General features: G+C 56.7%; 1 protein-coding gene across 6 annotated transcripts in view; it reads left to right on the top strand.

Annotated features, from left to right (window-relative positions):
* Window positions 1–15,873, top strand: part of TNS1 (tensin 1) — a 68,483-nt gene that overhangs the window by 25,826 nt on the left and 26,784 nt on the right. For all 6 annotated transcript variants that reach the window (XM_030454208.1, XM_030454206.1, XM_030454210.1 and 3 more), the window contains 12 exons: window positions 1,791–1,840; window positions 2,174–2,345; window positions 2,697–2,747; window positions 3,210–3,332; window positions 3,637–3,701; window positions 3,823–3,906; window positions 4,014–4,126; window positions 4,750–4,810; window positions 5,993–6,068; window positions 6,204–6,333; window positions 6,645–6,710; window positions 7,270–7,431. In XM_030454208.1, coding sequence (XP_030310068.1) covers window positions 1,791–1,840; window positions 2,174–2,345; window positions 2,697–2,747; window positions 3,210–3,332; window positions 3,637–3,701; window positions 3,823–3,906; window positions 4,014–4,126; window positions 4,750–4,810; window positions 5,993–6,068; window positions 6,204–6,333; window positions 6,645–6,710; window positions 7,270–7,431 — 1,153 coding nt within the window. The remainder of the gene's footprint in view (window positions 1–1,790; window positions 1,841–2,173; window positions 2,346–2,696; window positions 2,748–3,209; window positions 3,333–3,636; window positions 3,702–3,822; window positions 3,907–4,013; window positions 4,127–4,749; window positions 4,811–5,992; window positions 6,069–6,203; window positions 6,334–6,644; window positions 6,711–7,269; window positions 7,432–15,873) is intronic.

The raw sequence follows: 15,873 nt of genomic DNA, 5'->3' as shown, positions 1-15,873 counted from the left end.
GCCCAGCGGTGGGCAGCAGTGTTTAGTAAAGCGAGTGCTGGCTCCTATCAGCTGATCTTGGGCAGTCTTCCCCAGGCAGAGTCAGGGGGTCTCCTGCTGGGGTGGGGGATGCTGGAGAGCCCTGGCCACAGGCACCCACTCCCCTGGCCAGGAGGGTGCTTGGAGCAGAGTCACCATGCCATGGAAATCGATAGACAAGGGTCTTGCCATGGTCAGGGTATGGAGAGAGAGAGAGACTGTCATTCATGCCTTGCTCGTCCTCCTGTGCCTCAGTTTCCCCAGCTGGAAGAGGAGGGTGAGTGCTAGTTTTCCCATGTCAGCTCATCTGATAGGAAGTGCTGCAGTTTGCAAGGCTGCTGTGGCTGGGTGGGGTGGCACGGGCTGATGGGGCTCCCCTGGATGGTGGGTATGGGGACCCCAGACATTTCCTGCTATGAAGGCTATCCCGGCCCAGTCACCAGTGGATCATGCAGGGACAAGTCACCTCTCAGGTTAAGGCTTGCTCCACGCACCTCGACTCTGCTCAGGGAAGATTTTACCTCTCTATGTGATGTTTTAACTTCTTTCCCCCCAGCAATACCAGGGGATTTCTGGGGTGAGCAGAAATTTCGGGCACCCTTGGGGGTAGATTTTCGCTCCTGTCCTTGTTACCTCTGTGTGCTTGAACAGGGCTTCTGCCTCCCAGAGTGTCTTCCAGCAAGGAAGGGAAGCCTGGCGGGCTGCTGAGCCCAGCTCTTGCTCTGCTGGGCAGCCTGACCTTGAAAGGGGAACATGAAGCCGATGGAGGGTGACGCTTGGCTGCCTGCGGGAGCAGCCCTGGGACTGTGCTGGGTGACAGAGTGTGAGAGGCGCTGGGGAAACCTCTCCCACCTTGTCGCCTTCAACTGTGCAAGTGGCGGGATGCTGCAGCCCCAAGGAGGGTGACAGCAGGTCCCACAGTACCAGGAACAAAAGGAGCATCCCAGGAGCTGGCTGTGGGATGCATCTCTTGTTCATGGATCCTTCTGGAGGCTTGGGATGTTCAGCCTGCGTGAGATGAGTCTTTAAATGACTCCTGCTTGTTAGCTAGAGATACTAAAACTAATGAGGTGTGAGTGTGTTTTTTCATAGCGGTTTTTTTTGGAAACCCTGCTTTGTTTTTCGGCTGAGGTCACGAAGTCACCGAGCAAACCGGCTGCAGATGAAATTCTTGAGGCCAGAGAACATGCATAAATAGAAGTTTCCTGCTCTGAGAGCTCAAACATTTCCTCCCAGCATTCGGCTCCGCAGAGCTGGGGCCAAAGCAAACCATCGTGCCTGGCTGGCTCCTCCTGGCAGCTCCGCTGCTGCTCGGGCAGCCAACCTGCCCCTGCTCTGGGCAGGGCCAAAGCCTCTCTGTCCTGCCAAGAGTGTGCCCAGAGCCTGGCTCAGACTGGAGGGACTCATGACATGCCTGAGACTGTCCCACCACCTGCAGTGTTCTCTTCAGAGGTCCTCTGAGACCCTGAGCCAAGGCACTGGCCCTGCACTGCCCGTGGTGGCTGGTCCCAGCCACACGGGGGTTGTGAGAGCTGGGGTTTGCTGGTGGTTGTGGGGGGGGGGGCAGTGGTGCCATGGAGGTGTTTAGTGTCACCACTAAATCTCATCAGTGGGATTTGGAGATAGTGATATTTTGGGGGTGCTACTGTGCACGGCGCAGTGTGGTGGGGATGGGATGCTCCAGCAGCACCATCGCACCTGGCTCTAGCATGAACCCTGTGCTGGCTGTGTGCTGGGTCAGGGCAGTAACTCATTTTCCTCTGATTCTTTAGGATGCCACAAAATCCCCCAGGAGTGTGCAGTCACGCCGCAAAATGTCCAGGTAGATGCCTCAGTTTACCTTTTGTGTGAACATGTCTGTCGTGCCTGAAACCACAACCCTTTCTCAAACACTTTGGTTCTCCAGGAGTGTTGCAGCTGGGAGATGCTCCCCATGGGGAAGACATGGTGGTTATGACCCACCATCCCCAACCTGGGGTCTCCAAGACACATCAGTAGGTCTGGGAGGAGGGGAATGACTGCGGTCAGCCCTCCCGCTGCATCCTCACATGTCACAGCCCATCTTGCTTAACCCCAGGAGCTATGCAGAGTGGGTACATCTCACCGTGTCCCCTCCCCATGCCATGTCCTGACAGTGGTCCCTTCTCTCACCCAGGAGCATGAGCCTGACAGCAGCCATGGAGAACAGCTGTGAGCTGGACCTGGTGTACATCACGGAGCGGATCATTGCCGTCTCCTACCCCAGCACGGCTGAGGAGCAGAGCTTCTGCAGCAACCTCCGCGAGGTGGCCCACATGCTGAAGTCCAAGCATGGGGACAACTATGTGGTGAGGAGCATGGCTGGGTCTAGGATGGGGAAAGGTCTGGAGTGCTTGGGCCCTGGGGATGGGGTGCTGTACGATCTGGGATGATGCATCCTCACCTCCAGCTGGCTCAGCTCTGGGGAGAGGGCCTTTTGCACCAATGTGTGGATTTTTGCCTAACATGAAGCTTTCCAGTCCTTTTTGGACTCTGTGGGAGTTTTTAGCCATTGCATGTGGCAAGGCATTACTGGGATTAATATTTGCTGGGAAACCTCTCATGGGTAGCTTTGGGGAAGTTTTGTGGTGAGGAGGAGGTGAAGGTTGGCAGTGATCCAGGAAGGTGCCCCCTCACTCTGTCTTTCTTCTTCCCTGAAGCTTTTCAACCTCTCTGAGCGGAGACACGATGTCAGCAAACTTCACCCCAAGGTGAGTCACAGCTGTGAGGAGCAGAGGAACTTGGGGCAGGGCTGTTTGGTGCTGGCTCCCTTCTACAATCTGTTTGGCAGGAAAAGCCACCCGTTCTATCCCACTTATCTGGTTGTGGAGAAGAGAGTGGGAAAGCCCAGAGGAAATCACCAGGGCTTATCAGTTAGTTTGTGGGGTCAGCATAAACTCTCCCCCCATCTTCAACCCAAACCTGACTGTTGGGGCCTTTTGGTGACCTCTCTAAGGCATCATCTCCATCCCTGTGACTGTGGTGGTGCCCTGGACAGCTGAGCTGGGTGACCCAGAGAGGGGCTGAGATCTGGCACCCTGGTGGGCCCCATAAGGGCAGGGGTCTGTGCAGTGGACTGCAGTGGTGCCCTAGGCTTTACGTGGCTAGTGACTGTGGAGGTGGTGGAGCCTGGCATGGATGTGACCCCTGGCTGTCCCTGCTTTCCCACCCAGGTGTTGGATTTTGGGTGGCCTGATCTGCATACCCCAGCGCTGGAGAAAATCTGCAGCATTTGCAAAGCCATGGACACGTGGTTGAATGCGGCAGCACACAATGTGGTGGTGTTGCACAACAAGGTGGGCTGGACCATCTCCCTGGGTGCACACTCACAGGAGTTTTGGGACTGCAGGGACGTCACTGAGCAGCCTCAAAGGCTCAGGGATGCAGGGAATGTGGTGGTTTCTGGCTTGGGCTGTGGGTAGGTGTTAGTGTGTGTGTGCATTGATGTATGTCTGTAGGGGTTGGGGTGTGCGTATAGGTCTGTGCATATGTCTATGCATAAGCACTGGACTGTGCTTGACTGTGTGCAGGGTGGCTGTGCCCGGGTGCTTGCAGGCGCTGCTGTCCCCATGACACCCCCCTTTTGCTATGTGCCCATAGGGGAACCGCGGCCGGCTGGGGGTGGTGGTGGCTGCCTACATGCACTACAGCAACATCTCGGCCAGGTGAGAGGGACACATGGTCCTGGGAGGGAGCTGGGACCCACTGTCAATCTCCATCCTGGCAGTGCTGGGGTGCTGTTGCCAATAGTTTCATTTGATCTCATCTGCCCTTTTGTTCCCACAGCGCTGACCAGGCACTGGACAGGTTTGCTATGAAACGTTTCTATGAGGACAAGGTGGTGCCAGTGGGTCAGCCATCCCAGAAGAGGTGGGTCCCAGCATCTTGTGTTCATGGCCAGAGTGGTTGGGTGCAGAGAAGCAAAGGGAGATGCTCTGTTGTGGGCCCTGCCCCTGAATTGCCTGTCTACCCTCCAGGTACATTCATTACTTCAGTGGGCTCCTCTCTGGCAGCATTAAGATGAACAACAAGCCCCTCTTCCTCCACCACGTCATCATGCACGGCATCCCCAACTTTGAGTCGAAAGGTGGTAGGTATCTCCATGCCACCCTTGAGTTCGGCTGCCATGCACACACCACCACACCATGCTGCATGACCAGGCTTTCTTCCCCAGGGATATTTTCCTTGATTTCCTTGGCAATTTGGATTTCCCTTTCCCTCTCTGTGACTGCTCACTGTAGCAGGGCACTCCCCTTTTCCCCCAGAGATGCCTTTGGGAGGTGCCCCCCCCGGGGCAGAGCTCCCGAGGCACTAACACCAGCTGTGGGGTGATGAGCATTTTCCGATGACTTTTTGGAGCGTAGTACCAGATTGGGATGCAGTACCACTCCTGGTGCCAGTACCCAGAAGCTGTCAGTCACTCAGAGACCATTGTCTCACCTCCATCCCAAGCCAAGCATTTGCTCCAGGTCCTACAGGACACAAACTGGGCTAGAGGAGCTTTCTTCCTTTCCCACCCCACCTAGAGCATCCCTTTCTGCTCATCCCAGATGTTGCCCATGGCTGGAGCGCGCCAGCTGGGGTGGGGAGTGGCTGTTTTCCTTGGCTCCCTCCCTGTTTGGATTTCTCCTCTGTGACTAATCCCTGCCCTGGCCCCTCCGCCCTCCCGGCTAACAGCAGCATGCCTTCTCTCCCCGCCTTGATGTCTTCCAGGTTGTCGGCCCTTCCTGAAAATCTACCAGGCCATGCAGCCCGTCTACACCTCGGGGATCTAGTAACTATCTCCTTACCATGGAGCTGGGGGTTTCCCTCCCCTCCAGCGTGGGTGGGCTTGGCAAGTGGGGGGAGATGGAGAGGGTCAAGACCAAGTCCCCAGCGTTCCCAGTGCCCTGTGCTTAGTCTGAGGTCCAGGGAACAAAAAAAAAAAAAAAAAGCTCCCCTTTTCCTCGAGGTGGTCACTGGCTATACTGGGCTATACTGGGCCCTTCTGCTGGGCAGGATGTAGTGACTCGACGTATCAGCAGAGGGAGCCCGGGGCTGCGTAGAGCCTGGGGCTGGGTGTCTCCGGAGGGAGCAGGCACAGTGATGGGGACACCAAGCCTTCCCTAGGGAATGGAGGCGTTTCTCCTCTCCTTGCCCAAAGATCTTCTCCTCCTGTCTGGAATCATCCTAAAAGCTCTGTTTCTTTCCCAAATACTTTCCGCCCATTTTAAGCTCCCCACGGTTTACCCAGATACCATTTTCTGATGCTGCTCCCAGAGCAGGTGCTGGTAAAACAGGAGCTGATTTCTCCAGCCACTTTGTTGTTCTGCTGGGGCCTGGGACCCTCCCTGGAGGGAGCAGAGGCCCTCACCTCAGGGCTGTTCCCAGCTCACCCCCCTGAATCAGGATCTCCCTTCCCTTCAGCCGGGCGTCCCCATTAGCTGAGATTTACTGCCACCCAAGCCTACCCTTTCAGCTTTTAATAGACTGTTTATGGGATTCTGGTAATAAACTCCAGGTTTATCTTGCCTGTGAAATCCAACTCCCTTCTTCCCTCATCCCCTACTGCTGACGCCATCACCCAGAGTCAGCCCCCCTGTGCCCAGAGAGGAGAGGGAGTGCTTCTGCCAGGGAAACTGAGGCAGGGAGGGGACTGTTCTCCAAGACCTCTCCCTCCATGTCCCATTCTCTCTTTGACGCAAGGGAGCAGGGTTGACAGCCTTGGTAGCCCAGCCCCAGCAGCCAGACCCTCCTACCTGGGATTTTCAGTTTCTCCTTCCTGTGTGCCTCTCCCTCAGACTAGATGCCCTTTGGGGTGGGGGATAAGACCCTCCTTGGTTACCTGCAGGGCCAGTTCCATGCTTTGCACCTTTCCTGGATGGGTTTGGGTGGAATCAGCTGGTGGAGGTGGTGCTGGGAGCTCTGAGGGGCCTCTGCACTGCAGCTCATATCCTCCTGCCATCCCTCTCTGCAGCAACGTGCAAGGAGACAGCCAGACAGGCATCTGCATCACCATTGAGCCTGGCTTGCTCCTCAAGGGTGATATTTTGGTAAGGAGCCTTGATTCAACTCCCCATGCGGGGAGCAGCTGGGAGAGAGCGAGGTGGTCCTTGTGCCTTAGGACTGCCTGGTTCCCTCTTGCCCCTCCCCAGGGGCTGACAGATGGGTTTTGCACCCCTCTGCAGCTGAAATGTTACCACAAGAAGTTTCGCAGCCCGACCCGTGATGTGATTTTCCGTGTGCAGTTCCACACGTGCGCTGTGCATGACCTTGACGTTGTCTTTGGCAAGGAGGACCTTGATGAGGCCTTCAGAGGTAACCGCCTCAGCACCTCCCCACCCAAACTTGCTTCTCCTCCCTCCCCTCTGATGCCATTCCTAGCACTGGGACATCTGGGAACTCACCCCAAGTCCACACTGATGAAACAGAGCACACCTGCTCCATTCATGCATCCCATTGGTTGGGACATACTTCCCCGAGGGATATACGGGTATCCCTTACTAGCTCTCATCCTTGTGCTGGCTGGGGTGGGCACCCTGCTCTCAAGGCATGTTTGGGGAGGCTTTCTGGGTGCTTTTGGAGGGATGAATTGAGATGGTCCCTTTGTTCTGCTCTCTCCTTCCCAGATGACCGCTTCCCTGAGTATGGAAAGGTGGAGTTTGTGTTCTCCTACGGCCCTGAGAAGATCCAAGGTATGGATGGCTCACCACTGCAGGGGTTTGGAGCTGGATGCTGACTCCTCTGCTGCTCCACAGCTCTATTCCCTCCTCTCTCCCCATGACTTCCCTCCCCTCTCCCCATGACTTCCCTCCCCTCTCCCCATGACTTCCCTCGCGTCCTATTTGCAGTTCTTTTGTCACCAGTCTGGGATAAGGGGTCCAGGCAGTGATGCCAATCTGGGAATACCCATGGGTGCTCGATCACCTTCTTGTCTCTTCTCCAGGAGGCTGCTTGGGGACAGAGGACCCCCCACCCAAAAAGTCCCAACCTAGACACACTTGCTGTCAGTCCATCTAGAAAATCCCAAAAGCCCCAGCTGGCCTTGTGTACCTTTTTTGTGTACCTTTTGTGTGTCTTGATGTACCACCTCCCATGCCTATCCATTCCTCTCAGTGTCCCAGTTCCTACATGACTCTCTTTGCCTTGTCCTATGCCCTGTTTTCATTGGCTGTGTTTTCCCTCTGTCTCTTCCCTCCATCTCACCACATGGGCTCCACTGTCACACCAGCTGACTGTCCCACCTCTTCCCAGGTATGGAGCACCTGGAGAATGGGCCCAGCGTCTCCGTGGACTACAACACATCTGACCCTCTCATCCGGTGGGATTCCTATGAGAACTTCAACATCCAGCGTGAGGAGAGCGTGGAAGGCACCTGGACTGAGCCTCCCCTGCCCAGCAAGCATTTGGAGAAAGGTTAGAGTCATGGGATGGTCGGTGGCCAAAGTGTTCCCATGGGAATTCTTATTACACTGGAGAAGGGCACACTGCTGGGCAGCAGAACTGGGGGCAGGTGGCTGCTGCTGGAGGAACATGTTCATGGGGTGGAAGAGGAAGATCTTGTGGACTTTCCCTCCTGCCAACAGTACCAGAGAGCTCACATTCTTTTTCTGACACTTTTGCTCCCAAAGCCCAGTTTGAACAGAATAGAATCCAGCCCTTTTTCATACCCCAGAGCTTTCATACCCCAAGTCTTTCAGGAGCAGGACCTAATGGGGCAGCCACTAGGTCTCCCAGCTCCTTGTGGTGGAACATAGCTTTATCTCAGTTTCCTTTGAGGGATGAGGACACCTCACTGCCCCTGGAGGGTCCACACCATGGTTTGAAGGTAGGAAAAGCCCCTTGAGCACCTGTCTGGATATGGCTAGTTGACCACCCTCACCAGTTTGTCAGGAAGAGGCAGTACTTTTGGGCCCCCGACCTGGCAGTGAAGCCACCTGTGGCTGAGCAGATGCCTGAGCTTTCCTGGCCTGATCTGATCAGGCATCCCCAGACTGGGGACAGCTGCAGTCCCCAGTGTCTCTAAAGGTCACTGGCTGCTCTGAGTAGGAGCTGTGAGCAGCCAGGCTTGCTGGGCAGGGTGGGGACTCTGGGTGCCCAGGCCAGCAAGGAGGTCCTTGGCTGTGGTGGGGCCACTCTGGGGCTGTAGCCGGGGCTGCTGCAGGGACCTGGCACTGGCACCTGCCTTGGCACAGGGCGGTATAGGGCAACTCGTGACACATGGGCTCAACTATATGGTGGGGAGTTGGGGGCTGTGGGTTCAGCCTGAAGGGCTGTCCCCACCAGAAGCTCAGACTGTGGCTCTGCCCCTTCCCCGAGGTGCAGGACTGGCTGGCAGCCCCTTCCTGCCTGCAGACCCCTGAGAACCTTGGTGCACCTGTGTTTCCCCTCTCCCATGGAGCACAGCCCCAGCACTCCCAGCCCCACGCAGGGCTGCAGAGGTACCCCAGGGCTCCTCCCTGTCCCCTCCCAGAGGTCTGAGCTACTGTTAGGGCTGTGGAAGTCCCTCCATGTGCCAGCTGGGAGAGTGGTGATGAGGAACAAGGGCACCTTTGCAATCAGTTTTGGGATGAGCTGACACTGCCGGAGAATGAAGCTGGAGGCAGGAGTCTGCCCTCCAACTCGTGTCAGCACAAGCAGCTGCAGGCAGCCCATCTATGGGGGTCTCCCTGTGACCGCCCCGTGGGGCACCTTGAGCAGCAGCGGGAAGAGCCAGAGTTGGGCTTGGGGTTCTCCCATCTTCCTCCTTTTCTGTCAGCACTTTCACTCTTCTCCAGGGGGTGGGGGACCCCGGTGCCCAACTGTGCGAGGGGGGTCCCTGTTTATGGTTGTTCTTGCCTTATTTGGTCAGGGAATTGCACGCCACATTTTTGGCACCACCAGGCGCGAACGAGCGGCGGCTGGGGGCGGGGGGGTAGGGTGGGGGGTGTGAGGCTGGCACAGGGACCCAAGCTGGGGTGGGATCAGCCGCCACTCCTTGTCCCTGACACTGCCTGTCCCCGCGGCTCGGCGGAGGCTCCCCGCAGACTGACACCACAGCCCGGGCTAACGGGATCAGGATCGCCGGCCAACCGGTGGGTCCACCCCCGCACCGCGTCTCTGCCAGCCACAGCCGCCTTTGGTGGGGGTGGATGTCCTTTCTCCGGTGGCTTTGGGTCCGTGTGGGGCACCCATCTGGGTCTGGGGGGTGGCTGACAGGGTGGGGGTAACCCTGTGGGATCCTGAAGGCAGAGGGGCAGGGTGGATGGCTGGGGATCCACCAGGGGGTTGTCCTGATGTTACCCTCACCTTCCCCGTGCTTATCTGTGGGGCTGTGGGGAGAGGGAAGCTGAGTCACAGCAGAGTTATTGGCGGACCAAGTTCTCCCAGGGCAGGGCGCATGAGAGTGGGGTCTGAACTCCTCAATTTTGCCCCTTGGCCAGGAAGGAGTGCAGCTGGGTGTGGGGAAGCAGGGTCTACTCATTGAACCACTCCATGACACAGACTGGCCCCATCAGTGAGCTCACCCTCCCGCCTTACCCAAGTAGTATCCTTGCTGTCCAAGGTGTATGGGCTGCTCCATGGTCCTTGGTGAAAGTGGGGTGTGCTAGGATACCCCTGTGGACCCATCCTACAGCCTGTCATCCATCTTCACATGACATGGGGGCAAGCGAGCAGTGTCCCCAAATGGCTAATGGTTTTGCCAGTTTCCTTCCTCATCCTCTAAGGGGCTTTGTGGTCAGTGCTGGTTGTGTGATGGTTTCCCATTGTGGTCCCCATAGTCATCAGTTGGCTGAGAGTGTTTGGAGGCTGAAGGATGGTAATGGGGTGCTTCTTTCCATGGCTGTTTTTGGGGTTCAGATGTACCCTATCCTGGGTGGATGAAGGATGGTTTGCCAGCACCATGGTGGCTCTTAGGGGGACAAGCTGACTTCAGGGAGGCAGGTGGAGACATGCAGATCTGTGCCACTTCTTGTTTTGCAGCTGTTTGGAGAATCGCTAAAGAGAAAATTCAGGGGTACCTCAGAAGCAGGTGGGCAAAGCTGGGTGGGGAAAATATATGGCCCAGTTTGCTTTTGCTGAGGAAACCAGTGCTGATGGAGAATGAGGTGCTGGGGCTACATGGAGCTTGTGGAGGGATTGTCCCCAGGGTCTGCATGTATGACCAAGATTGGGAAGACACTGGGCTCTGCCACCCTGAAGTGATGGGATACAGTACAGAAGAGCTGAGTATGTGTCCCCTCTATCAGTTGTTCCTTGGACTGGACCCACCAGCTCATTTCTTGGCACCCAGCATCCAGCCTTCCTGTCTGTCTCCTATCCCCATACCTTCCACATCCCTGGCCCTGCCCACCCCCCATTTTTACCTGGTCCTGGCCAAGTCCAACATCTGCAGGAGACTTGTTAAATTCCCATCTGAGTCATGCTTCTGGTGTGGGGCTCGCTTGCAGCTCAGTCCTGTCCAGCAGGGCAGAGCTGGCCAGGGTGGGGAGCAGGATGAGCATCCCACCTCTCCCAGGATGCGTGGCAAAGGCTGGGTAGTCCCAGAGCCTCTCATAATGAGCTGGATGCCCAACCTGCACCTTTCTGTGGGGCAGCTAGATGTGGTTGCTGTCATCCATTGGTCCCCTCAGGAGGGTGGGCAACTCGTGGGGCATATCTTCCCTAGTGGGCTCAAATTCTGCCCCACATGTCAAGGACTGAGGCTGCCCAGGAGGCTGAGTTGGGATGTGCAGAGGAGGGAGCCAAACGGGCCAGGTCAGAGCTGTTAAAGCCATCGATGGAGCTGCTGGCGGGCTGCTGTGCTCCCCCCGTGGCTGGATGCATCGCCTGGCTGGGCTGTGCAGGGAGGGGAGCAAGATCTGAGCTGCTCTTCTTGCCTCCGCCAGCTGACTAAAGCTGAAGGAATCCACTTCCCCCTCCCCATCACGCCCCTCTCTGCCGGCTCTCTGCTCCGGCCTCCACAAGGTAAGGGCTAAGTGGGGTGAGTGTTTTGGGGGGGCAGTGAAGAGCTGGCTGGGATGGATGGGGATCTTCGGGGAGCGTCTCCCCTTTGCTTCTGGTTATTCCCTGTGGGAGGAATGCTGGAGCATCCACAGGCTTGGCTAGACATCTTGGCTGGAGCGTGGCTGCTCCCAGGGCAGGGTCTGTCCTCTGACCTGGTATTTGGGGATGTCATGTGGGGGGGTGATGGGGTTTGGCCCCACTGGGACTGGAAATCAGGCAGGGGTGGAATTCAGGGAGAGAGGGATGAGCTCAGCCACTTCTCTTCCTCCTTTAAACCATCCTTTAAGTCCAAATGTGCCAGATTTTGTGTCTGGGGCTGGGGCTGGGGCTGTTGCGAGGCAGTTGGGCTGGAGCAGGGAGCCATTGACCTGCTCTCCTGTAAGCTGCTTGCAGCTGTACAGCCAGGGCAAAAAATAAAAGGCAGAGAGGCAAGCAAACCTTGGTGGTTTTGGGAGGATGCTGTCTTGGGATGTGCCACTATTTCAGAGCAAGCAGGGCTGTGAGTCAGGGGGCTGGCTGGAAACACTGCTCTCATCCCCTGCCATCATCTGCGGGAGTGGGAAATGCATGATTTTGGGGATTAGGGTGGGGGTAGCCTCATGTTTTGCTGAGTATGTTGGATCACTTGCGGAGCGGAGGCTTGACTAGGGGTTCAAGCAGGGGTACAAACATGGAGGGGGCTCGCTGTCACCTGAACTAGTGAATTGTCAGCACCATCCCAGTGTGAATATAGCATGGGATGGAGCAGTGTGGTCACAGAGGGCTCTGGGATGGACAGGATCCATGCTGTGCCTCCTTGCCACTAGGCAGGGCAGCAGCATGTGTCATCCTCAAACCAGTGCTGGTGGTTTGGTGCAAGCCGGGCAGAGAAAGGGGGTTGTGAAAACAGGTCGATTTTGGCAGAGAAAATGGTTAGTGGCTTGGCTGTGGCAGGTTTCCATTTCTCTTTGACTTCATATTTATTTAAAAACGGAGAAGCTCAAGTCTCCAGCAAAATGTTTGAGTTTGCAGCCTCAGCTGGGTTACAGCATCACGTGTGGCCTGAAAAGACATTTCCACTCCGAATGTGTCACTGTATTTTGGGGACAGGTGTGACGCTGGGCAGGGATGGGGGTCTCAAACTGGAGGGTGTCATCCAACAGGGTGATGCTCCCAATGCGGGGAGGACAGCAGACTGTCCAGCTGTCTGTCCGTCGTGCCTAGGAAACAGTTAACACGTCGCAGCCCTGCCTATGAAGGAAGTAGTTAATATTCATAGCTAGGAGCTGTCTGTCCGGCTGTCCTCCCTCCGGAGACTCCCACCCTTCCCGCACCGCACCTCGCTGGGGTTAATCAGGGCTGGAGCTTAGGTTTGGGCGGCCCCCAGCTGCCTTCCCCTCCCGCTGTCCTGGTCCCTGTGTGGTCCGGGGTGGAGGGGAGCACAACCGCACCTCCTCCTTTCCAACCCACCTCCTGCCTCCGCCGCCTTCCTCTCCTCCATCCTCCCCTCCGGCGCTCCATCTCCTGGGGGTGCTCCGTATCCGAGCTCTTCTGGCACCCTGCTGCTGTCAGGGTGCCCCTCTCGCTGGCCCCTCAGGACACAGTGCTGGGGAGAGAGTAGCTCCCTTGGCGAAAGGGAAAGCAAAGCCGAAGGGACAAACGCCAACTAAAGCCAGCCCCGGGCTGTCGGCTCCTGTCCTGGACAGACATACGGAGCCGGCTGCAGACACCGTTCGAGTTGCCACTACGCCAGGTCCCCCTGGAAGGCTCTGGTGCTAGAAGGAGCAAAGGAAAGGGATTTTGCGACCCGCTCCTTCTCATCACCTGGGATCTTTTCCTCCCCATCCCGTTTGGTAAGTCCTGACTTTGCTTTTCTTTGAGCCGGATGGGATGGGGGGAAGGGCTGGGAAGCGGGTAGGAAATTCATGGCTGTAGTGACCCATGGCTCAGGGGATGGGGTTACTTGTTGCCATCATACAGGATGATACCAGAGATGGGGGACTGAGCTCTTCCCCATGTGACTCAGTGTGTATCCTTCATTCTGTGAGGGGCTCTGGGACACCAGGATCTTCCTTGCTGGCTCCAGAGATATTTCAGGGCTAGGGCTCTTCAGGCTGGCAGGGAGCAGAGGCAATGGGTGTGATGCTGCTGGGGGCAGGATTAGGGCAGACATGGTGGTCCCGCTGCCTTATCCTCTACACTGGTGCAGAGGCCCAGGATTTGTGCTGGTGCATGATGCTGAATGGTGCATCCCACTGGGCCTGAGGTGGGTGGCTGGGACTTGGGGATGCAAGCTGACCCCTCATCCCATTGTCATGCGTGCCTGGACCAGTTTTTCTCCTAGGCTGAGTTTCAGAGTGCTGGGGTGGCAAGAGGAAGGGCATTGCCCCACTGTAGCAGTGAGCCTGACAGCAGGGTAGGACCAGGCTGAACTCGGTGCTTCCCCCAGCCACCTCAGTACAACTGGAACAAACAGAGCTGGAGCAAAGCTGCATCTGGGGCTGAGCCCTGGGCAAACCCAGCCCACGCTGGGATGACACAGCCTGCCAGGCTGGAGCTGCTCTCACCTTCAGGGACCAAATATGACCTTGCTGGGATCTGCACATGCTTTGCAAATGGGCACCTGGGAGTCTGCTGCTTTGGGAATGGCTGCTTCAGCAAAGGCAGCCTGTCCCTCTTTCCCCAAATTGTCTTCAGGGGATTTTATTCAACTTAGATGACAAGTGATGGATGGCTATGTGAGCAAAAGCATGTCCCAAAGGGGTGGGTCTGGAAATGATGGGGAGTAGCAGGATTTGTGGGGATGAGAACATGTTGGGCAATCAAGTATGGAGCAGAGCACCTGTGGGATGAGGCCCTTGCTGATGATGGAGGTATCGCAGCCCCTTCCTTGCTTGCTGTCCTGGTACTGCTCTTGGGGTGGAGGCCACCAGAACTCCCATGTCCCTGCCTGTCCATTGGGTCAAGGGGAGGTGGGATGGGGTGCTGAAGAGCAGCGTTGTGAAATGCATCATACCCCATCCTTACCCCATTTTCGAGATGTTTCTCCCAGCCGTGGGACACTGCCCAGCCCACAGTCTAATTAAAGCCTTCCCTAGCTATTTTTTCACTTGGAGCCACGTGCTTTCATTTATATTTATTTATTCCCTTTTCCTTTCTATTCCCCTGCCCTATTTATCCCAGCCCCCACCCTGGCTCTTGCTGTCTTTGCTGCGACTGGCCAGTACCCATTGCTGCCTTCAGACAGGAGGGCTGGGCAACTGCCCGGATCCAGGCAATGTCTCGCCCTCTCTGGCGTTGACGCTGCCCCTGGACATATTGCTTTTTCCTTTCCCTTTCCATGGGAAGGTATTCCCTCCCTCTCTCCCCCTTTGCCCCCAAATGTGAGCGTTGCTGAGTCAAAACGCTGTCAGTTCCTGGCTACATCGTCTAGATTGAAGGAGCTTTGAGACTCCAGGAGAAGTCGTGGACCTCATCCTCAGCCCTTCTTGTGCTGTATGCCCAGAGAGGACCTTACTGCATGGTCCTGTGGCAGCTTCAAAACATGGGGGGAATCTAGGGCTCAGTCACCTCCTTGGCATACTGCTGGTGGGGATTCAAGAGTGGAAAGTCGGCGAGGAGAGAGCCCTGACCTGGTAGGACACATGCTGGGTGTTACTGCCTCCCTTCACTTTATGGCAAGGAGGATCAGCAGTGTGGGAGCTGCAGGGGAGTGGGCGCAGCGGCATGGGACTGGTTAAGCTGTCCTGAGGTTGGCTTTCGGAAGTGTTTTGCTCACAGATAGGAACGCTCTGATTTCACACTATCGCGCTAGGGCCGTCTTCCGTGCCTGAGTCAGCCGTCTGGCCCCTTGCCAGGGAAGAGTCATTTTTTCCTCCAAAAGAAAGTGTTTAATGCTGCTCGCAGGCCCTTCCAGGAAACCTCGTCGGGGAGCTGGAAAAACAAGAGTCCGCAGCCCAGACAGTGCTGTGAATGCTCTGGTGGTGGGGAGACACGGCTTCGGGGCTGTCCCCATTGTTGTCTTGGTGACTGGAGCCCCTCTGTGCTCCCAAAATCTAGCTGACCCATTTGTAAAAGTTTAAAAGGATGTAGCAGATTGTAGTATTGGGGCTGCTGGGGGTGGTGGGAGTTGGGAGGCTTGGAGCTGGGGTGCAAGGTTGCTGGTGGTGATGCTGCCATGCTGTGGTTTCCCCCCGGCCTCCTGGGGCTTTGCAGTGGATCTGGCTGCTTGCACCAGCCTCAATTTGTGGGTTCAAGGCACTCAGTCTCTTCCTGGGGAGGAGATGCTGCATGTTTGGGGTTAGGCAGAGGCACTGCCTGTGGGGGAGCTTTGAGGCAGCGTCTGTCAGTGAGGAAAGGTTCAGGGCAGATCCACCTGGGCTGAGAGAGAAAAGGGGAAGGAAAGAAAGAAAAGGTGGGAGTCTGTTGGTAGCCAGGGAAGAAAATGTCAAGGATGGGTGGCGGGCTGGATCTGTGCATCATCTGGGAGGAGAGTGGGCAGGGAGGGGGAAGGTGGGACTGTGCTTCAGCTGTCCTTCACTCGTGGGCTGAGAACATCCATCCAGCTGGAAACATGCAGAGCTACAAGGCCAGATCCTGACCACCTCCGCCTGTCCTCTTATGGCCTGTGGTGCATCTCCCCCACCCTCCCTGTTTGCCTTCCCAGTGCCACCCCTTTGAGTCTGACTGAGCCCTGCTGAGTGGTGATGAAATGCCTGCTGACTGTGCGTGGGCAGCCCTGACCCTCACCAGTTATTAAGGGGAATTACCAGTAATGATGCATGGATCTGGGAGGGGGGGATTTCGATGGATCCCAGCGGAGCAGTCAGTGCTTGCAGGGCAGGGCAGGACAGCATGTGGAACGGGGGAGCATGAGGGCACGGGGCTGGGGCG

The sequence above is a fragment of the Calypte anna genome, chromosome 7 (genome assembly GCF_003957555.1).
Source record: "Calypte anna isolate BGI_N300 chromosome 7, bCalAnn1_v1.p, whole genome shotgun sequence".
Lineage (NCBI taxonomy): Eukaryota > Metazoa > Chordata > Aves > Apodiformes > Trochilidae > Calypte > Calypte anna.
Note: the sequence above shows the minus strand (reverse complement) of the source record. Positions and strands in the feature narration are given on the sequence as shown.